Source organism: Sebastes fasciatus, chromosome 7 (genome assembly GCF_043250625.1).
Source record: "Sebastes fasciatus isolate fSebFas1 chromosome 7, fSebFas1.pri, whole genome shotgun sequence".
NCBI lineage: Eukaryota > Metazoa > Chordata > Actinopteri > Perciformes > Sebastidae > Sebastes > Sebastes fasciatus.
Genome location: NC_133801.1, coordinates 30,789,765 through 30,814,840, shown reverse-complemented (window position 1 = coordinate 30,814,840; position 25,076 = coordinate 30,789,765). Strand labels below are relative to the sequence as shown.

General features: G+C 41.3%; 2 protein-coding genes across 3 annotated transcripts; one reads left to right on the top strand and one right to left on the bottom strand.

Annotated features, from left to right (window-relative positions):
• Positions 1–100: 100 nt before the first annotated feature.
• LOC141770592 (post-GPI attachment to proteins factor 2-like) lies at positions 101–4,784 on the top strand. Its single transcript, XM_074640281.1, has 6 exons — positions 101–397; positions 1,573–1,746; positions 2,832–3,081; positions 3,525–3,631; positions 3,996–4,104; positions 4,292–4,784. Exons 2-6 carry the CDS (start codon positions 1,579–1,581, stop codon positions 4,420–4,422), a joined length of 765 nt encoding a protein of 254 aa, XP_074496382.1. The 5' UTR covers positions 101–397; positions 1,573–1,578; the 3' UTR covers positions 4,423–4,784.
• A 1,340-nt stretch (positions 4,785–6,124) lies between these two features.
• prdm10 (PR domain containing 10) lies at positions 6,125–21,860 on the bottom strand. Of its 2 annotated transcripts, none has more exons than XM_074640279.1 (23): positions 21,785–21,860; positions 20,474–20,603; positions 18,683–18,844; positions 18,300–18,359; positions 17,550–17,654; positions 16,882–17,056; positions 15,647–15,888; positions 15,020–15,220; positions 14,541–14,613; positions 14,250–14,367; positions 14,050–14,170; positions 13,692–13,961; positions 13,069–13,413; positions 12,019–12,174; positions 11,739–11,918; positions 11,533–11,643; positions 10,637–10,837; positions 10,385–10,528; positions 10,102–10,272; positions 9,412–9,549; positions 9,142–9,316; positions 8,925–9,022; positions 6,125–7,845 (listed from the first exon to the last, which is right to left on the bottom strand). In XM_074640279.1, exons 2-23 carry the CDS (start codon positions 20,543–20,545, stop codon positions 7,657–7,659), a joined length of 3,507 nt encoding a protein of 1,168 aa, XP_074496380.1. In that variant the 5' UTR covers positions 20,546–20,603; positions 21,785–21,860; the 3' UTR covers positions 6,125–7,656. The 2 variants fall into 2 exon arrangements, with proteins under 2 accessions (XP_074496380.1, XP_074496381.1); XM_074640280.1 differs by lacking the exon at positions 21,785–21,860 and adding an exon at positions 21,510–21,644.
• Positions 21,861–25,076: the final 3,216 nt, after the last annotated feature.

The window sequence follows — 25,076 nt, the reverse complement described above, 5'->3', positions numbered from 1 at the left end:
GGACGCAGCATCCTCAGCTCTCCTCCGCTGCTTTCTTCTTCCGGGGTGCTGATGTTGTTCATGCTCTCACTAGAGGCTGTTCCTCCTGCTATCTGTCGCACAAGGAGGAGGATGCTCCATCCGCAGGCCTCTCATCTTCTCCTGGGAACATTCAGATGAAATTTAGGGGACGCAAAAAAAAACTGTTGGATGATCCTGCAGCTCCTTTTAAGCTATATGCTCTCTATCTATCTATCTATCTCTCTATCTGTCTATCGTTGTTATCCGGAGCATTCAGGTCCATTCTGCTGCCTGATATCATGACTATTGTTATTATTGTAATAGCTTAGCTATTGACAAGCCAAGTGGAGGGCAGTCTGTGTTGCAATTATTGGTAAACAGCAAAAACCAAGTGGAGGTAGGTCGGTTGGTTTCGATTTTTAGATGTTAAGTAAATGCATGCATATGTATAAAAAAAAGAAAGAAAAACATCCCCAAATTATTGAGTACCCAAATATTGACAGCATATAACTCTGTGCATACATTTGACTCATCTCCATAAATATATGGGAGAGCAGGGACACTTTTGTATAGGCACCAAATAACATCCCATTACTCACAGACTACTAGAACACTAATGGAAATAATTTGATCCCTGATTTTTTTTTTTTTAGAGCCCAACCCAAATGTGAAAGGCACAATTTGGTTAAATGTACAAGGAGTGCATTTTCCCAAAATTCCAGTACAGTTAGGACACCTTGTTCTGGGATAAAGAATATATAATTTAAATTGGAAGAAATGGCAGAATAAATTTGAAAACGTTATATTTACAATGTCACTTGTTCACGCATTTGTTTGAGAAAAATAAATTAAAATTATTATATTTTCATAAATTACTGAGTTATGGAATTTGGCAAAAAAACTAAAAGGATTTCTGACTGGCTGCTACTTGAGTAAACATCCACTCATTGGGTCTTATTCAGTTAGATAAAGCCTTTTGTCTTGTTTTTGTCTGCTTTTTGTTGATTTATAACAAGGTAGGAACCGTTAAACAATACTATCCCAAATGTCCCTGGTTAACTGTCCCAACTGTCCCAGGGAGAGAAGACACAATTTGGACTCTTGTGCTAGCTTCCAACAAAAAATTCAGACCTCTAACATCAACTGATGGCTAGAAAATAAGCTTTCCAACAATATATGTTTTTTGTATGTGGCGCAACTAAAAACAGTATGGTAGAAGAAAAATAACAATAGAGCCAAAAATGTACTTACAGTACATGCTGAGTATTTCAAAACTGTGAATAAAATGTGAGGAAGAGTCAGAAGGTCTTCACTTTGAAAGTGAAGAGGGTTATGGATGAGTACAAGCATGGTAAAAGGGCATAGTTGCTTTCTAACTTGCTAAAAAGGCTCTGTCCCTACTGTCCTCCTTTCCCTACTGTCCTCCTGTCCCAACCGACCCCGCTCTCCCCTACCTCATATGTAGCCTTTTCTGTTTGGAGAAAGTTATTCATGCCACATGTATTATTACATTTGCCTGTGTGTGATCGCCTGTGCAAGATGTTTTTAAATGAGACGTTTTCACTGTTACAGACCAAGATGCTACAAGGCTCCGGTATCTTGGGGCATGAGAGGCCGCTGATCATCAGGGTATCATTCAGCACCTTTGTTGTGGCTACTGTGTGCCTACCACTGCTTGGACTAATAACTTGTGTCCTCATATCCTCTGTTTTTCATTATGAGGACTCTACTGGTACACATTGCCAGGTAATTTCCTTACTTTACAAACTGAACCAACCATGTTTTTCTTTTGCTGCTAGTGATATAGTACTAAAGTACGGAACCCCCCCAGACCCCTAGGAGGAAAATTGTATTAACTCGTTCCCTCAAGTTAGTAAGTCGTTCCCTCAAGTTAGTAAGTCGTTCCCTCGAGTTAGTAAGTCGTTCCCTCGAGTTAGTAAGTCGTTCCCTCAAGTTAGTAAGTCATTCTCTCAAGTGAGTATGGCGTTCCCCCAAGTTAGTAAGTTATTCCCTCAAGTTAGTATGTCGTTCCCTCAAGTTAGTAAGTCATTCCCTCAAGTTAGTAAGTCGTTCCCTCAAGTTAGTAAGTCGTTCCCTCAAGTTAGTAAGTATTCCCTCAAGTTAGTATGTCGTTCCCTCAAGTTAGTAACTCGAGAGAATTAGTAACCTCATAGTGCACTTCCTCCAATCATTCCTGACAGCCAACCCATTGACTTAAGTAAAGTTGGAAAGATATTGACAGATTCAAACTTCCTGGATCAATAACTCATAACCGAAACATTGTTAAAACACAAACGACGGCTCTTTCTAACCGTAGTAAGGTAGACAACGAGCTACAACCTCATTTTAATCACAACGACCCATCCTCCGAGCTGGACACGTAACATCGGTCTCTATGCGTAGCCGGCTGTGAGACGAGTAGTCAGGGACCGTCTACAAAGTGCAACACCGAAAAGAGATGCTATAAAAATATTCCATAACTTCACTGTTACACGGTGTAGTACCACCAAAATTATTTCACACATCAAAGGTCTCTTCATAGTTGTACTACAACACTTAGTTTGGAAAAATATGCTTTTGCATAATTTTGGTGAATTTTTAATGGGAAAAATATTCAATAACTTCAGTATGTTACAGTGCAGTACCATCAAAATTACTTCACACATCAATGATCTCATGATTGTACTACAGCATTCTCAACCTCATGGTTGTACTACAACTTGTTTACTAACTTGAGGGAACGAGTTACTGACTTGAGGGAACGAGTTAATAAAATGTTCTCCTGGGGGTCTAGGGAGGCTCCGTACTAAATCATTACTATGTGTTTCCAGGTTCCTAATTACCTGCCATCTATCAGTGCCTCAATAAGCCTGAGTCCTGAGTGCCACATATGGCGGTTTTGTATCGGACTGCACTCAGCGCCGAGGCTCCTGGTGGCGTTCACCTACTTCAGGTTTTACAAGACACGTTTTGCCTCGAGGTTCCCTGAGAGTTCACTCAGTCGCTTCAACCTGGCCTTTTCTATTTGTGAAAACCTCGGCCTCCTGCTTCTCACATATGTATCATCCAGTGAAACATACTGTGAGTAATCCATTGTTTTTATTGGAGAGGTTGTTTTTTTTCAAACTTCCATTAATTTAACTCCTCAGTTAACAGAGATTTTGATTTTAAATGTATTTGAAGGCTTTGAAATGTTGGTTGTTTAAATACAGAGTGGAGATAATCTGGGATAAGGTTTTAAAGATTTATGAAAATTGCACATTAAGCCTAATTTCTATTCTAAACCCTTCATCATCTATTCAGCGAAATGAATAACCTTACCGGGCATACATTAACTTTGCAATTAAAAAAGGTACAGCAAAATATTATATTTTCAATTGTTTGAAGTACGATAAAGAGTTGGGCCAATGTGACTGGTTGATGCATTGACTCAAAGTTTAACGTCTATTTTGGAATTCATTATTACAACTACTGTGCTTTACTGACCTAATGTCCCCCTCTCTTTGTATATTTTTGCTCCTTAGTTGTACATAAGGAAGGTTTTGTGCTCTTCCTTGTCAGTTCCATTATCTACATGCTGATAACCTGCCGTTTATGGAAGACTATTAAGAAGTATTCATTAAATCCTGAGGTAAGGAAAGCCAAATCACACACTACAGTATGAGGGGCCGTACAAGACCTAATTCATTCTTACACTCACACACACATATATTCTCCTTTCACATACATATATTTTCACTCGCACACACACATACATTCTCCTTTCAGACACATACATTCTTCTCACACATACATATATTCTTCTCACACATACATATATTCTTGTGCGAGTGAAAAAATATGTATGTGAAAGGAGAATGCATGTGTGTGTGAGTGCAAGAATGAATTATGTCTTGTACGGTCCCTCATACTACAGACTGAAATCTCTCATGTCATTTGCTGCATTTCAGTCCAATTCAGTATTTCTGTTTTGGTTTTTTTCTTCTCCCTAATAGGATGCCAAGTCTCACCATTGGAAAGTGCGCTTCTTACTTCTCAACGTATCCTTCTGTGCTTTGGCCGGATTCTTTTATTGGAAACACAACATGTACTGTGAATCGGGAAGTAAGTATGAAATCAGTTTGATCATTTCGATCTAATCTGTGAGGGCAAATAACAGTGCTTAATGGAGAATGACACAACATTCAAAAATATGTCAGTCGATGTAGAGTAATGTAAAATTGTAGCTACAAAATGCTGACCAAAACATTATGTCTATTATACAGTATACCCCTGTTTCTTCTTTTCACAGGTTACACATTATTTGCCCTGTTTGAGTATCTGGTAGTCTTCTCCAATATGGCCTTCCATCTCACAGCAGTGTGGGACTTTAAGAGCCGGGAGGTCCTGGTCGTTTCATCCTCTGAAGATAAAGACTTCTGACTAGAAACTCAAGCACAACGTGCTACATGTACAAATACACAGCCGCCTGATGTTAACAGCCTTGATCCTACACAGGAGGAAGAGTGGGATGAAGGCTTATTCCATATATTTCCATGATGACGGGTCTCAAGTCCTTAGCGGGTGTAGATGTCAGACAAGTTTGAACAAAAGATATGCACATGTGCTACTGTACGGTCAATTCAGTGAGCTGTAAGTGCTTTTTTTGCCTCAGTGTCTCATTCATGGATGCCTTCGCCCACACAAAGTATTTATGTAATGTGAAATTTCAACTTTTGTACGATGCACAAAAAAAAAACGTGGTCATACTGTATGTGTGCCAAAGTAAAGTGACGGTCTTTCAAGTGTTCTTGGCCTTCATTTTGAAATACAGTTAGCTGTTGAATTTATGCAGTATTTCTCAAATGTGAATTATCTGTACTACATGTACTTAATACCCTTTTGTTAATCTGCTGCAGGTATTATGATCACACATTGCTTACCTGACTGTGACCCAAAAGTTAATACTGCTGGATAAAAACCCAGTGGCCATGTACAAAGGCAAATCACTGTAATATTTAAGTACGGTGTTTAGATATAAGTGTATACTATACACCATAACAAAAATGCAGTGCTCTGAAGCCTTTTGTCATCCTCCTTCCAAATCCGACCCTGATGATCCAAGTACTGGCCGAGCACCAGCAAGAAGTTTCATTTTGGCCGCAAGACCTCGAATCACATTAATTTACAACAAAACCCAGAAAACAGTATTTTTACTTGCTATTGTTCCACCTGCTAGTGTGCATTAAAGCTGAAGTAGGCGAGATTGGAACAAATGTGATTAAAAAAAGTTATTTTTATAAAACGGTCACTATATCCTGACAGTAGTGCATGAAACAGATAACCTGAAAAAAATCCTGTTCTTCTGTGTCCTCCGGTGCTCCTAACAGCATCTGCAAGATTTCACAGACCGGAGGAAAACAAGCAGTAAGACCTGATCTGAGGTCTGCTGTCCATCTGCTGTCTATGAGAGCCGGCTGTCAATCACTCCTGAACTCCGATCAAACGGTCAAACTAGGCAGCGCTGATCAAATCCGAATCAATATTCTGTTACCGTAATGTATATTTCTCGCATAAAAATGTTTTCAGAATCATCTCATAGAGTACTGTTTAGCTGTAAAATGAGAAAGTTTGTGACCCGGCAGCCATGTTAAGATCAGTTGAAGAAATACCAAGCACCGCCCACCAGCCGGAGCTAACTTTTACAGCTAAACAGTACACTACAAGATGTTTCTGAAAACATTTTACGCGAGAAATAGGCATTACAGTAACAGAATAATTCCTATTTGATCAGCGCTGCCTAGTTTGACCGTTTGATGGGAGTTCTGCGAGTGACAGCTGCCTCCGTTGAATGAATAGCCAAAAGGAACGCTCTCTCTCTGAAATGACCTGAAAGTCTCCAGTCAAGGGCTAGATTTTTTTAAAGCCTGAAAACAGAGTCATGAGGTGCAGAAGTCTAGCTATCTCTCAGAACACTTGAATTACAAAATGCTAAAAGGTTATTATGAAATTTTACCCAATGATGCCAAACAAATTCGGCCTACTGCAGCTTTAACTTGAAAATGAACCTGAAAAGATACTATATGAAATTGTTTGCTCCCCGAGTTCAACACGTTCATAATGACGTGAACAGAAAACACAATGTGCAGATATAAAAGAAGAATTTAATCTCTCAACACATGAACAAAAGGACAAAATCATCGTTTTACACGATCAAACTCTCATAATATTCCTGCAATATTTTACATTGTACAAGTCTATTGTCATAGACCGATATAAATAATGGGCACATTAACAGCATTTTACAATGGCCTTCATTTAGTGTACGAACCTGTGTTGTCATCATGGGGGAACTTACAAGTACTTAATGAAAATCTAAGTACCAGGAATACTTTAACACTCAAGATAAGCTCCAGCAGCAGACATGCCTTGCTCAGGAACACTTCAGCAGAACGGGTGATTGCTATCACAATGTTTGAGCTGCCACCCTGCTGCCCTTTAATTACCAACCCCTAATGAATTACTTGAAGTATTTTTATAGGTAATCCAGTGGTTTTCAAAGTGGGGTCCGGGGACCTTCGGGGGTCCACGAGGGGTTCCAGGGGATAATTTATTTTCACAATAAATTCATCTATAAGCAACACAATGACAGAATGTATGACTATTTTGGTCGTGGGTTTCATACACTTTCTGTAATAAAACATCTAAAAGCAAAAATCCCATCAGATGGGGGACCCTGAGACAAAATTTGATCAAATGGGGGGTCCATGAGCTAATTTGTGTCAGTTTAGGGGTCCTTGACGTGAAAGAGTTTGGGAACCAATGGGTAAATTAACAGGTTGATACAGTGGAATAAGCCCGTATCACCCTTAAACACTGTATCATGTTCAGTTGGCCGTCCCTAAATATTTCTAACTGTAACACTTTAATTAGGACAAATTAGAAATAAGGACAATCCAGCATGTAAATAAAAACAGACAAATCACATCAGATATCATACAACAGATGGTGTTGGGCAAAAGCACAATGTTTGGAAGGCCAACCAAAGGATTGTTTTATACAGTATTTTTACATATTTTTCAGTTCTGTATTTCCTCCCAGAGTTTAATTTACAAATGCTATACTTTAAGAAATGTCTAACTTTACAAATACATAAAACGGGCATTCAAATCTGTATAAGGACGGAGCAACAAAGCTTTTCCGCCACTTCAGACTCTAGTAGCTCACACAGTAAGACTGTAAAATGTTTGATTTCATTGTCCGTACTTTCTACAGGAACCCTGTATTTTATATAATGATATAATCATTATATTCTGTCATTCTGTTACTGTAGTTACTGTCAGTTTCAATGAAATGTTATCCAGTGCTGTGTACTTAAAGCAAGTGTTCTCTTTTGTTGTTTATATATTCTGTTCAAAATCAAAACTTTATGTTTTTCTCTCTACTAACTTTATTTTCTCACAGAGTTCTGGCAGCTTGCAACTCACCAGCCCATTCGACATCTTAACACTTTCCAGACACATAAAACTGTGCTGGTCATCAATTCATCCCCACTCTAGCTCTGTATGTACACATGTCTGAGTCCGTGTGTTTGTTCATTAATGTGCACACAAGCTGCTGAGGTATACATGCAGGATCAGTCGGTGGGTCTGCGCTGGGTTCATCTCACTGCACAGTTCAGGGTTTTGTGATGTGAACTTCACTAGTGCCACTGCCATTGGTGGTTGTGGTGATGATGTACTGCGTGGTGGCTTGCTGATTGGCCGGCTGCTGCTCAAGATGTTCAGCGTGGGCCTGGGTTGTGTTCTGAGGAACGGTCTGTTTGGTCTCCAGCTCAGTCTGACCCTCGGAGATGACGTAGTGTGTCTGCAGGACAGGGATGAGAACGGTTGTTGGTTGTTGATAGATTCTTCAACCTAAGATGTATTCAGACCTGGTATTAACATGTGTCTTGGGGGATCCGATCACAAGTGGACAGCTACGGGTGTGAATGCACCCAAGACGCATTGAGATCTGATTCCTCAGACTACATTCAGAAACAAAAATCCCAAACTGGTAAAAAAAACAAGGGTACAGGCTCGGACACACCAACCCGACATCAAAGGACTAGCAGCGATGAAGGTCGACTGGCCGATAAGTTGCATTTGAACACACTGCAAAGACTACAGCCGACTACCACGTACATTCTGAACCTGCGTGAGAGGAAATATCTCTCCCTACCAGCAGGCGGCAGTAGTCTATATTCGTCATTCAAAAAGGGAAAGGACTTATGAACCTGTGTTGTCAGGCCGTTGTTATGATGCATACATGAAACAAAGCCATTTTCACACCGCTCTCACTCACCACTTAGCTTCATTCCAGACGGCCATGTCGCTGTGACAATATCTGTGTGTTGGAATGATCAGATGAGATGAGAAGAGCCTTCTGTGTGACTTTACTCGTTGGCTTGCTTTCCTCACTTCCGTTTCTCTTCTTGTGCACTGATTCGTTTAAGCTGAACAGCCGATCAGAGTGATTTCTCTCACCGATTGGCTACGCCACCGATTCAACATGCTGAATTGGCCAAAAAGCCTCCCATAAGGGCAGACCTGTGCCAACGATGCTGGACACACCGCAAAAACTAGGCCGACAGCCGACCGTCGGTTTGTTGTATCAGGGCCTTTAGAGTTGTCCACTCATGATCGGATCACCCAAGACACATGTTAGGTCTGAACAGGGCCTCTGAGGCAAGTTCTGATGTGTTTAAGTTGTCCCATTTAGGTCTCAAGCTTTAGGATCTTATTGTTTTTACTACATATCCATGTGACACATAACGATTTTAGATACAGTATTGACTTGAACCTTTTGTCAAGACTTTCAGCTGCAGACTTACCTATAAAAATATGGGTATAAAAAATGAAACTGTTTGTGAAACAGTGATTTAGTATCAGACAGCAATCACTCACCGTTTTCACCTGGTTGCTGTTGACTCCAGATACAGGTGTGCTGGCCTCAGCTATCACATACTGCGCGTGAGGTAGAGCCATCATCTGGATCTCAGATGCTGCCAAGGTAAAAGTTACATAGTTACAAAACATATTAAGATTCATCAAAACATGCAGACACCGACTAGACGATATGGGAGTGTGTGTGTGTGTGTGTGTGTGTGTGTGTGAGACTCACAGTAGCCTCGGTAGTTCCAGTTCCCGGGTATGTAAGCGTGCTGAACAGTGCCCTGCTGCTGGGTGCTGCTGCTCTGCAGGGTGTGGCTCTGAGCTAAAGTCACAGGGGTCAGCTGGGTGGGGCTCATCTCCTGACTGGGCTGCTGGGAGGTGGGGCTAAGAGGCTGACTGCTGACCTGAAAGAGAGTGAAGCATATCAAGCTTAACATTACGGGGTCCACAACGTGTGTTATTATATGTTATATGTTGTGTCAGAGTATTGAGGATCTACCTGACTGGCACCTTGTCCAGTGCCTGAGGGCTCGTTGACCTGGATGTGTTGTACCTGGATGGAGTGCTGGCTGTAGCCGTGAGGGTCATGCAGCTGGCTCACATCGACTGTCGGGTGCTGGGAATGTGGGGAAGAAGCCTGTGAAACACAGAGAAGATGAACACTTGTTACTGTTTCTTACATTCAAGAAGAAGAAGAAGAAGAAAATTTTCATAGCGGCTGTTTTTTGTTTTTTTTAATCCCACTTATACCTATAAAACCTCAAAAAATAGTGGAAACAAAAAATCACAAATTCCAAGATCCCAAGGTGACACAGTCAAATTGTCAGTTTTTCCAACCAGCATCCCCAAACTAAAAGATATTCGGTTTACAATGATGTGAGGAGTTGGAGCCAGAGAACGGTTGGCAATTTTGCTTAAGAATTGACTTACACAATTAGTCGATTGCAGAAAATTAATCAGCAACTATTTTGAAAATTAATGAATCGACTGCTTGTTTTAGATCTACCTAAAACCTTTTAATTTGAGCGTGATGAGTTGTGTTTATACCAGGCAGCTCCCAGATGTCAATGTGTAGCACTGTGATTAATCAGCAGGATGTTGTTGAAATGCTCAGTCAACTTTCCAGGGATACATAGAAGTTTAAAAAATAAATAAAATAAAAAAATCTCGATCAGATTCTGGATCTTACCGGAGCGACCTGCACCACCTGCAGCTGAATGTGCTGCGGCTGGGACAGGTTGCCTCCTGCCTGAGACACTGGGATGTACTGGATCCTCTGGTAGTCTCCCTGCGCTGTGCGGTAGTCTGTGGTCAGTGTCTGAGAAAGCTCCGTCATGGCCTGGGTCAGCAGATCTGTGGTCTGTGGACAAAATAAATCATGTTTAGTTGACCTTTCCTTCTTTCTTTCTTGCTCCTGCTGCACTGAGTCTTGGTGTTGGTGCTTAACATGTATGTTTTTAACTCTTTCTCACCACTACAGCCTCAGCTGTGGTGCCGTCCGCACTGATGACTGCAGGAGCGCTACTGATGACAGCTGTAGTCAGAGGAGTCTGGATGGTGTTGGCAAGTTGGGCAAACTCTGGATGCTTCTTCCTGATGTGCTGAACCATCTTAGTCTGAGATACAAACACACAGAGTTACCAGCTGGGTTCTGGGACTGTCAGAGACACAGCAGAGGATATGTAGAGATATTTAGAATGTCTTTGACGGAGCCTGGTACTGACCTTGCTACTGTACTGTTTGGCACAGTGTGGGCAGCAGACCGGTGCGGTGGCGATGGTGCCGGTCAGCTGCGTGTGTGTGCTCAGCATGGGGTCTGGCTCACCGGGAGCAGCCGGACGCAACTTACGGATGCTGGGAGGCAATTCTGCCCCGGGGTGGTTCTTCAGTATGTGTGCTTTCCTCTTACTGGCACTCTTATACACCTGCACAGACATCCATCACATCCGTTCAATAATATCATACTGAAAGCTCAGCCCACTAATTTCTTAAACACAATTTGATCTTTCGGAGGTTATAGCGAGCCATGTCATACTAGCTTGTCGCGAAGAAGGCTAAATAACGCTCAAAACGTAGGCTAACTTTTGGCGAGGAAAAACTGTCATGGCCATTTTCACAGGGGTCCCTTGACCTCTGACCTCAAGATATGTGAATGAAAATGGGTTCTGTGGGTACCCACGAGTCTCCCTTTTACACCCCACTTTATGCTAATCCCATGCAGTTTGGGGCAAGTCATAGTCAAGTCAGCCCACTGACACACTGACAGCTGTTGTTGCCTGTTGGCCTTGAATTTGCCAGGTTATGATTTTAGCATATTATTTATGCTAAATGCAGTACCTGTGAGGGTTTCTGGACAATATTAGTCATTGTTTAGTGTTGTTAATTGATTTCCAATACATGTGTTTGCATAAAGCAGCCCACTCCCATGTTGATAGGAGTATTAAATACTTGACAAATCTCCCTTTAAGGTATGTTTTTAGCAGATAAGAAATGTGTGATTAATTTGCGATTAAATATTTTAATCTACTTGACAGCCCTTATAAATATGAAATAAATAATAAAACAATGAAAGGCTTCTCCAAAAACTCAAAGTGCACATGACAGGATGGGGAAAACAAACCTTGTCACAGTACTGGCAGAAGTAGTCTCTGTTGGGCTTGATAATTGGCAGCGTGAGCTCAGGCACATCATCAATACGCATCTCTGGATGACGCTTGGACAAATGATTCACCTGTAACCAGAAAAAAAATAAAGTGAAGGGTACTGGAATATCAACAAAAACCTCAATATCAACAAATAAAAATCTTTCTGCGAGTTGTTGCTCACCAGCATTCCTCTGCGTCTGAATCCCATCATGCACACTCTGCATTTGAACATGAAGCTTTCGAAGTCGGTGGTGGGCACCTTCAGTTTCAGGGTTTTGGAGCGGTGGATTCGGTCGGCCTTCTTGGCCTCTCTGTCGGGGTTGTGCATGCGCTGCATGTGCTCCCGCAGCTTATCTTTCCTCTTAATGCCACAAGGAAATTCATTGTCACACAAGAACTCGCATATCTATTTACTAACACTTCCAACTGTTATCTTCCAATGCTCCATCTACTCGTCTTACCTTGAACTGTTTGCCACATGTTGAGCACAGGAAGTCCTTGCGGTCAGAGTGGCGTAACATGTGCAAACGCAGCTTGTCCGGCCGGCAGAAGGCCTTTTCACAGTCTGGACACTGGAAGATCTTCTCTGAATGAAAGCAGCGGATATGCTTCTTCACCTAAAGAAGAGAACACGTTGTAGTAAATGTGTCAATTTGCTGTTTTAAACCAGACGGTTCCAAATCACTGCAAAGCTGGGTTTCCACCAAAAGTTCCCAAGACTCCCTGGAACTACTTTTCAAGGAACTAAAAGGTTCCTTCGGCCCACTGTTGGCTGTGTTTCCATGGCGGTCTAAAGACCTGTGAAGATTAGGCGAATTAGTCCGCTGAAAAATATACCTGTCTCATCTAAAAAACACGCTGAGAAAAAAAAAAAAAAAAAGGTTTTGTCTCACTGCGACGACATTTACTGAAAATAAAACAAAAAGAGTCTGTCTCCACAGTAAATCATCGGTTAAGTGTTTGACGGTTATTTATTTGTGCTTTAGAACGTAATGCCGTGAAACAATCAGAAAATAACTTTTCTTTCTCTCATTCACGGCACCACCGCGCTACGTCTCTCTCTCTCTTCTACCGGTCGTCCTCTCAGCTCGCTCGCACAATCTCGCTCTCTCTTTTTCAGGGTCAGGTAGCCGACAGCAGAGCCTAACTTTACATTTGATGTTATCAAACAAAGAGTAATGATCTCCCCTTGTCCTAAAATGGTCCTACTAGAGTACTTCCTTGTTTTATGAATGAAGCGGTACAGTTGAAGCAGCAGTGCTGTGTGTCTTTCACCAATCAGCGGCGGTCATCCCTGCAAACTCCACCCTGAAAATTCTGGTACTTTCAGAAAGTACTACCCCTCGATAAGGGCCTTTTTTGGAGGTAAAAAGGCCCCGGTAAATGTCCCCAGAACTTAATTTAGAACCGGGTCCCTGCAGTCGAAACGCAAAGACTTCCTCAAAATATTCTTAGCTCCGGGGGAAAGTTCCTGCGGTGGAAACAGGGCATAAGAGACATTGATTCCTAACCTGGATGAAGTCAGTGAATGTCTTCTTGCAGGAAGGACAGGTGAAGCAGCCGTCCACAGCATGCACCGCTACGTGGTCTTTGAGCAGCTCCAGCCTTTCAAAGGTTTCCGGGCACAAGAGACAAGAGTAGGAGCGGTTCTCCGTGTGCACCAGCAGGTGGTCCTCCAGGGCCGAGTCGCTCATGAAGCTCTTGCTGCAAATGTGGCAGGAGAAGGCGTAGGCGTCCCGGCCGTGCACCCGCAGGTGCTGTTCCAGCTTGTCCTTATCCCGGAAGGCCTTGCCGCAGTGGGTGCATTTAAAAGGACGGAAGCTCTTCCTGATGAAGAGGTGCTGCAGCGCTGCATTCTGGGATGGAAAAGAGAGAATCAGTGTTTACCGTCATGGATCTGTTGTGGCATGGGAAGAGGCTGGAGTGTGCAGGAGGGGGCATATCCTGAAATGTCACATCAACATTAACACCATGGAAACTCTTTGAACCAACTGTGTTACTGCCTACCTACCTGCACATCCATCTTTGAGGGAAGCACGCATTGAGGAAGAGAGACACACTGTTGTAAAGCAAATCATGGCACCAAATAATCTAAAACTCTGTTGCATTTCAGTGAACCCAGCAGCAGTCTCACCCGTATCCTCTTGGCACGGCGCATGTCCTGAGATGTGAGGTGGGAGTCTGATTGGCTGCTCTGTGCCGGGTCCTCCTTCAGTGAAACTGGCAGGTCTGTGCTGGAGGGCGGGGAGACGGACTCTGGGACCGGCTCCCCTGCAGGAGATATGAGCTGGCCCTCTGACTCGGCCCCGGCCTCTGCCTCCGACTCCATCTCCACCACCTTCAGCCCGTTCTGAGCTCCCTCCGCTCGCTCCTCCAGCGGCTTCTCCGTCAACTCCAGCATCTCCTGATTAAAAAGGTAAAGAAAAAAGGTCAAATCACAATTTCTCAACTGAGCGATTAATCAACACAGCACGTATTAAAGTGTCCCTTACTGGTGTCTTGTCTCCACCGGCGTCTACTGGTGGGTCCAAACGTATAAATTTAGGTGGGCGTCCCGGTCTTCTTCCCGTCCCAAACCTCCTCCTGCCTCTCCCTCGACCCCGGCCTCTGGCCCTGAGAGAGGAAAGATACAGTGTCAGTTTGGATCTAATGTGATGGAAATGAAAAGAGAAAATGTTGAAGAATATTTTACCTGGAAACAGAGTTTAACTTGTCATCATGCATGTTGAGATGTTGCTGCAGTTGTTCAGAGCTCACAAAGCGGCGGTTACACTCATAACAAGGCCAGTTTTTCTCCTGCTCCCGGAGCACTGAGGGGGAAACAGAAAGTGAGGACCAGGAACAACCACCAGTTTATAATGGGACACACGTCATCACAGCAGGGCTGTCATTATTAACTATGGACAATCATGCGATTAATTGCAATTACATTTTTCCGTTTGACAACCCTAGTTGATATGAAGTAATATGTGCAGAGACTCACCTTTTCTCTCTTCTTCTGTAACATCGTGGATCTTCTGATTGACAAACTCTGCATAGGACGCCGCATACCACACCTACAGAGGGAAATATCATTAAAAACACAAAATACTACAGATGTCCTTTACCGGGAGTGATTCACTCTCCAAGCAGCTCTGGCTTGTCTCCGCCACGTCCTGAGAAAGTATCTGACTCTTAATTTACTAGATATTCCACTTTTGAGTGAACTAAACTGAATTTCCTCACCAGCTAGTTGTTAATTAATCTACTGTTTGTTTGTTGCTGGGCAGGTAGCATACATTAGTTAAATCTTTGTGCAAACAAGAGTTAAAACTTTGTTTCATAACTTTGCGCACACAGTGGAAAAGCGCACAGTACTACATATGCCAAGAAAATTGCAATCGTGCGTCTCTATGTGAAGCAGGGCAAATAAGCACACCGTATGCTCAACGCAGCATACAACCTGCACTACACAGGCCTGACCTTGAGCTCTTGTTTGGGCTGGATGTTCTTGATGGACGTGTAGAATATCTCGGAGCCGTACTGGTAGGCCACCAGGTTCTGCTCCAGGTGGTTCTGAGCAGGTCTCACAAACATCATCCAGTTACAGCTGTCCTCGTCAGAAAGGTCCAACCACATGTCGTCAGACTTCTCTGCATCCTTCTCTGCGTCCAGCATGCACAGCTAAGACAACAAGCAGATTAGAGATGAGAGTGCCACCTTAGACTGGACATGCTTGAACACACAACATGTTTCCCTCAGTTCTTATTCACCGAGCTCTTTCCTATTAAACGTTCTCATTCACAAAAATATATATTTCCTTTTTGTTTCTTTGCTAGGACACTATAATTACAAATGTTTCCCTCTTTGCTTCCGGCCGTTTGTAAAGCAATAATTTCACAACTGATTACTTTACTACAAACAGCACCAAATATCAGAATGTCATATTTAACCAACAGGGCAAAGTTACTCTTCTTAATACCGAAGATGGCGAGGGTATTTTACATGAACATTTTACTCAGAGTAGCTAAATACCAAAATAAAAGCTGCACAACTAAAGAGAGCTCATATCAATCAAACAGAAAGGAGTCATGCAGAGCGCTGTTTTACTTTCAGATGAATGTAGTGGTCCTGCAGTTCAGTCTGAGACAGCAGGGGTCCCTCCACAGGACCAAACTGCGTGCGCTTTGGGATGCGTCTCTTGGAGAAGACACCACCCAGGAAGCGGTCGATGTAGAGGACCAGAGGCAGACTGGCCCGGGCCTTGGACATCACGGGCCGGTTGGGGATGGGGTGCAGGGGGCCGTGCTTCGGACACACAGAGGGGTTGGCATTATTACACTCGTCACACCCTGAGAGGCCACAGAAAGAAGAGATCAGTGAGACACATATCACCACAACAGATACAGAAAATTAATGAGATCTAATTGACATATATTTTGTTTTTGCCCTACTTTGTGTTGTTCTACTTAAAAAAGCGTCCACACCTTTCCCTTGTTCTGAATGAATTTTAAATTTGGAGGATTTGTGACTTGAAGGGTAACCTTGGTATTTTGTCAACCCTCGACCCTGTTTTCCCATGTTTTTGTGTCTAAGTGACTAATGGGGACAACAATTTCTGAAATTGGTCCAGTATTGAGAGAGAGCGCTGTAACCGGCAGCCACGAAACGAGCTGCGAGGTCAGTGAGCAACATCAATGTTACGTTACGTCCACTAAAAGTGTTTTTTTCTGTCACTGACAGGCTCAGATTGTTATTATAAGTGTCTGACATAACATAACAATATGTTACAATGTAACATAACAATCAGAGCCTGCCATGGCAAAAACAAGCACTTTTAGTGGACGTAAATGATGGTGCCAGCTTGCCCCAACAGCACCATATCGCAGCCTGTGAGCAGCTGCCGTCTACAGCGCTCTCCCTCAATACTGGACCAATTTCAGAAATTGTTGTTCCTGTTAGTCAATTAGACACAAAAAAATGGGAAAATAGGGTCCAGGTTGAAAAATAACGAAGTTATCCTTTCACTTGAAAGAAAACTATAATACATCTGATAAAACTGCTTATCAAAAAACATTTTTGTAGTGTAGAACTAGATCAGAATGCCAGCCAAACGGCAGTAGTACTTTCAAAATATATTTGTTTTTTGTAATGCTCTATATTACTTTATATATTTATTCTATATAAAACTAGTGGCAGGTCAATGCCAAGTCAGTGAGCTTAGAGTATTAAATAGGCCATCATGTCCACAGTCAAGACACAGAAAAAGACTAAACATCCTCTGCTGTCTGCTCTACATGCGTGAGACCTGACAGAGCAGACGACTGTGTTATGACTTCACTCACAGAGGCTGTGGGGGTTGAATGACTGAGGCTGCCGAGGTTCCCAGTCATCCATATCAGAGTCTTCATCCTCATCTTCGTCAGAATCGTCTGTGGAGTCTGTGGCCCCGAGGGGACTGGTGGGGGGGTCCGTCATGTCAGCCATGGAGGGGAGCGACGTGGACACAGACAGCTGCTCCTGTGTTTGTTGGATAATTTCACATATTTAATATTGTTCTGTTTACGTGAGAAACACTTATACGTTCTCATCTTCGGGGCTTGTTCACATGTAACAATGCAATAAAAATGTATATAAAGGAATAAATGAATGTATCCGTGGATAGTTTTACACAACCAGATGCTATTTATTTATTTATGATATTCTATGCAAGTAAAAACACATTTTGTGGTAATTAAGGCAAGAAAAAACATTCATTCACTATTTGTTTCTAAGGGACTGTTAGTGACATCAAAATCTCTAAATGTTAACCTGTGATATTTCTGAAGATTATTTTTGTGTATCATATCTCAGATGCCATTATACTGTATCTGCACTGCAAATATCTCAAAGTAAATTACATACAGTATGAACTACACCAAGATAGACCTGCTGGAATAACCAAATAACTGTGTTCTCACTACATGACAATAGACAAATATAATTTCATTGTTTGAAAACAACATGTCCTCACCTGGGAAACTGGCTCCAGGATGGCTTGAGGAGCATCTGCTACATTACTGAGAACATGCAGATTAGCAGCATTCATGTTCTGTCCACTGGGCAGCAAAACTGTGACCTATGAATGAGATTACATTACTTTAGGGTTCAGTAAAAACAGGTGGTTTCATACTTGCCAACCTTGAGACCTCAGAAATAGGGAGGATTTCAAAACCAAATGGGGGGGGGGTGTCTGGGGGTCCTCCCCCTAAAAAATCTGAGTTTCAGAGACTTTGTTTCCTGCATTCTGGTGACTTTTAAAGACTGAAAATAACAAAATAAGAAGTACACTGCAACAGCATGTTTCTCTTAAATAGGCCTATTTTAATTTTACTTTTATTTCTCAGGAAAGAAAACTGAATAATTCACCCCTTTGGCATAAACTAATATTCATCAATGTGTATTCATTTAGTAATTTTTGGCCCCAGCTTGAGTATTTCTTTCTCTTATTACTCTCCATTTTCCGGGAACAGGTGGAAACAGTAGGGCTTGTACATGCTGTACAGTGGCAGATAGAGGTTGAGATAACGAAAAGGAAAAAAAAAAAAAGGTGTGAAAATTTGCCATAAATCAGGAGAAATACTGGAAAATTGTGACCCCGGGAGGAAACCGGGAGGCGATGAAAAACAGGAGTCTCCCGGGAAAATCGGGAGGGCTGGCAAGTATGGGTGGTATACAGCTACAGTAGGTAATGACATGACCGGACAGTACCCGGTAAACTTACCTGCTGCGTCGTACCATCCTGCTGAATGTAAGCCACCTGTGGCTGGTCAGCAAATACAGTCTGAAAGAAGAGTTGAATACAGAAAGAGATGTGAGCAGATCTTGCAGGGCCGAGTGCATGCTATGAATAGTACATATTAATTAATGTATACTTTGCACATTTGAAACAATGAAATATATGGAACTCTAGAAAGGGTTAATACTGATTTTTGTAAAACATCCCCAACATGCGGTCAAGAATGACTCTTCCATAAAATGCAGGGTCAACACAACACCACGGCATCCTTGAACAGAACACTGAACCCCACCTGCCCATCATTGCAGGTCGTTCTCGTGTCATCTAAATGCTTAAAATATCAGTTAAAAATGTCTCTCCGTTCTTACCTGAGTGCCATCTGCAGGGTGTATGTAAACCAGTGTGTGCTCTGCAGACTCTACAGAGGTGTAGGAGTTCCCATCCGCTGTATAAACCACTTGCTGCTGTCCCCGGTCCATCTGATCGCCACTGTACACTATCTGGGCCACGGTGCCGCCTTCAAAATGTACCTGCAACACGTGTGAACAAGACACAAAGACTGTGAACCACCTGCAGCATCATTACACTCTCTGACTGGGACTCACCCCCCCCCATTAATCCTTCATTATCATAGTACAGTATATGTGATTGTGAACTAATGATGGTGCATTTCTGCCCTCCTCAAGTCCTTTTGGAGGTTAAGGAAGGAATTATTACTTGGAAAATCGCACTATATTCTATTAATTTAATCTATAAAAGTGGTTGGTGAATTCTGGGATTTCACAGCAACTAGGGTCAGTGGACAGAAGGGAGTATCTGGTGAGTGTGTTCAAAAGACAAATAGAATGCTACAGGAACGAGTCCGAAAACCCAGAAATCAGTTAGCATTTTAGCCCTTTTGGTTCCCTCGTCTGGAAGTCTGGAAGTTTTTAGTTAGATTCCTGAAATAAAGTCTGTGGTTAACACAAGCTGAAGAGATTTTAACATTTTGTTCTACGACATAAAATACACCATTGAATTTTGAAGCCTTTATGTGTCTCAAATAAAGGCGGTAGTGGCTAAATGAGACTACTAAACGTCATCACACCGACTCGGCCGCCTTTACGCCACGTTGTGTATACTCGCGCTCATGCGACCGCAGTCTAGTTTGTTTATAGCCTAACGTTAGCTTTTACCTTTGCCGATTGCATTCACACTTCAAAAATCATAAAAGTGGTGTTCATTTGTGAAGATCATTTTACGGAACGTGTAAGTATCATAAACGTTTGTTTGCCACAGAGCTTATGTTCTGCAATAAACATAAAACCCAATGGAAAAATCCCAGGGAATGGGAATGTGACGTAACCAACAGCAAGTCGGACATTTTTGGAAGAAAAGGGTAAGAGTTGCTTTTTACTGCAAGTGTCAAAAGCTAACACAAAACACTGCACAGTGATGAATAACATCCAAAAGCTGAATTGTAGTATATATAATATACAGTTAGACACAAAAGTAGGTTAACGTTATGGGTTTCATTTTGCAAGATACCAGTAGATTAATTATGCAGTATTAGCCTATGTTTTTTTAGTATTCCAGTACAATAACATTAGCTAGCTTATTTTTGTCCGGATGATTGGCGTGTAGATCTTATTGTCATATATCTACCTGTTTGTAAATGGGACATCGGCCTCCAAAGATTTACATATTTTGAACTGCTGACAGGTGTTCACTAACACCACAACACATCATTGACCATAATGGGTGGCAAGCTGTCAAAGGTCCTCCTAATTCGTAAGGATCAACATCAATAACTAACTTTAATTTTGTAATACATCGCCCCTTTGTCTCTCTCAGCTTCTCTGTATATGGGTATTTGGCTTTCGCACGCACTTTATACATTTCTAATGATGAACGATTGACAGATGTAGAGACCGGTGACCGTTACTGATAGTCTACCGTAGCTCACACGGCCCAGAATGCCCAACGATTCCCCATTCCCTATTGGCTTCTTGTCGAGGGAACCAGGGCGATGTTAACTTCCTGTGGCGTACAAACATATGTCATCCCTGGAGCACTCTATTGTGAGATGCTTATACTGTCCTCTGATGTATAAAGTGTGCTGCATCCTTTTTCTACAGCGTGTGACTGGTTGAACATAGCACTTCGGGGACAGTTCAGACCTGTGTGCCGTTGCCTGAATCACTGTTAGACGTCTGACTCCACACAGCGGAGGGTTCCTGTTTGGTCTCCATGGCAGCACGGTGCCAGGCCCGTTGCCAACCACGTCACCTATCACGCAGCCAGGGACGCCTGTAATGCACACAGGCAGAGGATTGGGGTTGATACTAATAATAGTAATAATAATAATAATAATATTGCAACATGGTGATAATACAGTAGCTAACACAACGTAAAATATGGATGGCTGGATTTTAATGTGTCTTTGAGACTGCCAGGTGGGGGATCATCTCTATAATCATTGCACAACATTATGAGATGTGAAACAAAGGTGGATTTTGTGTAGAAATGTGCATATGGTTTGATGAATGGAGGATGGAGCCTCTACTGTTGCAGCTTTATCAATGTCATATTATGCACTAGACACAGAGAGGCTGTTTGGCTGCATCATTGAGGCGCTGCAGCAGCATCTCTGAGCAAAGCAGCTCTCAATGCAAACCCATGTGCAACCTGCAGCACTGATCTTTGTGTCTCCAGACCCAGTTGTGCTCGGCTGACAGGAGGACATGCACACCACAATAAAGCAGCATGTCACTGGGTGTTCAGAGCGGTCACACAGGACTCTCAGCTCGGCGGGGGGTCGGAGGGAAAACGCGGTTAACGTTTGCTGACGAGGCCGCCCGGGAAACGGTGTCTAAATACAACCGTATGTCGACACAAAAGCCACCGTGGAAAAATCACAAGTCTGTAAACTCATTCAGAAATCTAGTTGGTATAATCAATAATAAATTCAATCCCCCCTATTTTAACCCCGCAGGTTCTCGGTCCCAACTGGACCATACCACACAAACCAGCGCGGTAGAAACCCGGGCATTCACCGCACCGACACATCGGCATTACGGACATATACTCCCGGTGTGAGGCCGACCGGGGAAATAAACATCACTAGTCGGGCCTCAGGACGAGGACCGCATTATGAGATATTTAACACGAGTGGTTTTAAAGCGGTAAAAGAGCGGGTTATTATGGTAGACCCACCCGTCCCCCCATTGTAGTTGGGCCCAGTCCTTCCAGTCCGCTGTGAACAAGGAAGAAGAACGGCCTCCATGTTGGGTGGGACTAACAACAACAACCACATCCGAAGAGACCCACAGACAAAAACACACATCTTCTACCGGTTCACATGCGATAAAACAACCCGCACATTTGATGTATATTATCAGAAAGACAACCTAGCATTTCAGCTGTATAAGTAGTCGTGAAGCAAATCGTAGTTTTGTTACATTTACGGAAAGCGGACAAGTTGTTCTTACCTCAGAATGGTAGCTGCAGAGATGGCTGCATTGCATATATTAACATAATCTGCCTAGCAACACGCCTGAGCGCGGCTTCTGATTGGTGGTTAATTTACTTTTGGGGAGCAAAAGAAATTCAGGATATTTTAAAACATTATTTTCAGGAAACAGTTTTTATATAGTCGTTGGAATTTAATAATAATATGTTGAAACATTTAGCGATGTTACCGCCAACGTCTTTATTAATCGTAGTTATAACTTGATGACCATTTTAGTTCAACCAATCAGAAAACACCTAAGTCCTCCAATTAAATTAAAGCTGTTGTCCAAAAAGGTTATTTGATCTACTGTTATAATGTATTGTACTTTAGGCAGCACTGCCAGCTTAGACTAATGTTTCTTTCTATATATCTTATATCTAAAAGTATTTTTATTTATTTTTTGCTGTAAAAAGGTGGAGATGACAGGCGATGATGATTGGCTGAAATCTAATTTTCTTTTTTTTCTTTTTTCTTTTTTTTATTTCAAAATGACAGCATACATAGTAACAGCAGGAATATTAAAAACATTTACATACAGAAAAAGCATAGTGAAAACATAAACAAAGAGCTGTGCCAAACATAAAAGGACAACAGAAATGAAACAAAACCAACATAACATTTTTTTAAAAAGACTACGCGAGATTATGACAATAATTTCACTTAAAACCTTAAAGATATTGCATACATTCATTGTTTTCATTGCTTTTTTGTTTTGTGAGGAAGAAATTGTTTGACAGATATAATTCTATTTCTTTCATAAATACAAAGAAATTGGGCTTTTTTTTGGTAAATTTACACTTGTGAATGTGGAACTTTGCGAAAAATTAATAAGAATTAATAAAAAAATTAATTAGAAAAAAATGCATTACTGTCTTTGTCACTGTAATCGTAGCAGCCAAATATAATATTTCTATAGTACGGTGCAAAATCTGAGAAAATGAGAAATAAATGAGAGCAAGTTTCAGGATGTGATTCGCAGAACGAACAATTTACATCTATGTCACTCCTTAACTAATAGAAATGTTTCACTGGATAGAATCTGTGGATCAACTTAAATGACACCTCTTTTACCTGATTTGTTAGAAGGAAATCTAATTAACTCGTGTTTATCGCCCTCCTGTTGTCACAGAGAAGAACTGCAACATGAACTTCGTCAAGTCAATGTTAATGCTACATGACCACAGACATGACAATATACTTCCGGTGAATACTTTCAAAATACAGGTGCCAAACTAAAGCAATCATTAAAATAGCACACAGTCATAAAGTCAGTTGTGTATCTTAATACTGATGATTGAATTATATTTACTTATATTCAGAGGTATCAGTCAAGGACAAATAATTATGTTGGAACTAATTATATTTGTATTAATATTGTACAGACGATAGAATACTGCCATTTCCGGTGAGTCCTTTCAAAATACAGCGACAAGACCATCGACAATACAAGCGATCAGAACAGAAATGGTCACATTTCATCAAATCTAACTAGCATTAATACAGACACGAATCATACTACTTCAGGTGAATACTGTCATTTTATATAGGATCAAACGAAAAAAAAACTCACAGTGAGTTACTACACTCCACTAGATAGATGTCAAGGTAGACATTATAGTATAATAGTACTTCCGGTACACTCAAAATAAAACTATGAACAGTGTGGTTACACACTATGACCACTGGAAGGCAGTGCACTCATGATTGTAGTAAAAGGTTATCACCTCAACTACTGGCTGATACTGAAATACTGTATAAAAAAATAACAAATGGAATATAACAAATAATATATATGTATGTATGTGTGTGTGTATATATATATATTATATATATATAATATATATATACACAACCAAAAAAAACACAAAAAACATTTGCCCTTTAGTTTAGTTATTTGGGGGAAACTGATGCATACTGTGTGTGTTATTTAGAACTCTTGAGTTTGGTGAATTGATGATATCTACATGTATGGGTGTTTCTTGAAATTATTCCTTATACTTCTCACATGACATCTATGAAAATTAATTTACAAATTCATTAAAAAAATAAAATCCTCTTCCCTCTACACGACTAAGGGAAGTTTCTATAATACACCCTACAATGAATATTGTGGACACAATAGTACTACTGGAGTAAACTGCACTAATCAAATTATGTTTGTTTAGGCTCAATTTGCAGCTACTCAAGACTCTCAAGAGAAAAGTAGTGTTGGATACCTTCAAATAAATAAATAAATACAAATAAGCATCACATTGCCATCTACATATTCCCAAAGTTTGTCCTATTCTCACTGGACCTTCGTTACCTCGGGAGACAACATGGAAAATTAATTCTCATGATCAAATTGACACGTCCCAAGATTGTGCAAATTCAACTCGCTCAAACACGTCTACCGGCTGATGTTTCAAAAATTAATAACCACTGTGAGTGCCCTGCCTGAAGCAAAGATCAAATTAACATGATGCTATTTTTTTTAAATAAGCCATCAGAGAGAAATACAACTGACAGCCTAGAAACGAAATGAGTTGGGGACAACATAATCAGATCACAAAAGGCTGATGGTGTTGTTTCTGAACATCTGTGTGAGTGTGAACTTGGGTGTGTAATTTCCCGATTATTACAACCAATTGAGCAAAGAAAATGACATATTTGTCCATCACATTACCGTCAAAACAAAGAAAATTTCCCTCTTGTTCGACCATTTGCTCAGTCTTTCGCCTCATAAAATACAGAATATTTATGTGTCTATTCAAGGAAAAAAGAGAAATCTAATCCACTATAGACATCGAGTGAGTTTCCTTCTGAAGGAAGCTATTTTAATGCACTCTTCTTCTTCTTAGAAATACCACCCAAAACCAAGCAGGCATTGCCTTTCCAGCAGCATTTGAACAAACAGAAGAGGACAAAAGTGACCTCTTGATGTTCTCGTATGCTGTCAGGTGGAAGTACTGCTGACGGCAGTCGAACATATTACCATCCATACTGGAGCGTGCATTTTTCTGCTTTTCTTTGTCAGATTATAACAGTGGAAGACATATTTAGATTCTTTATATAAGTAGAATTACAAAATTATAAATTATACTCCATTACAAGTAAAAGTCCTGCATTCAAAATATTACTTCAGTAAAAGTACAGTAATATTAACATTAAAATATTAAAGTATGAAAAGTAAAAGCTTCTCCAGTGTGAGGGTTTTCTGTTTTATATCATTGTAAACTGAATATCTTTGATTTTCTGACTGTCAGGGGAAAAAACATTTGAAGACATCA

Excerpts from the sequence above, each read along its gene's own strand:
- LOC141770592 (XM_074640281.1), top strand. The coding sequence starts at position 1,579 with ATGCTACAAGGCTCCGGTATCTTGGGGCATGAGAGGCCGCTGATCATC. Across the intron at positions 1,747-2,831 it reads CTACTGGTACACATTGCCAG|GTTCCTAATTACCTGCCATC; the intron begins GTAATTTCCTTA and ends ATGTGTTTCCAG. Across the intron at positions 3,082-3,524 it reads ATCATCCAGTGAAACATACT|TTGTACATAAGGAAGGTTTT; the intron begins GTGAGTAATCCA and ends TTTGCTCCTTAG.
- prdm10 (XM_074640279.1), bottom strand. The coding sequence starts at position 20,545 with ATGGAGACCAAACAGGAACCCTCCGCTGTGTGGAGTCAGACGTCTAAC. Across the intron at positions 11,919-12,018 it reads CATGTGGCAAACAGTTCAAG|AGGAAAGATAAGCTGCGGGA; the intron begins GTAAGACGAGTA and ends TGTGGCATTAAG. Across the intron at positions 10,529-10,636 it reads CCAAACAGTACAGTAGCAAG|ACTAAGATGGTTCAGCACAT; the intron begins GTCAGTACCAGG and ends TTTGTATCTCAG.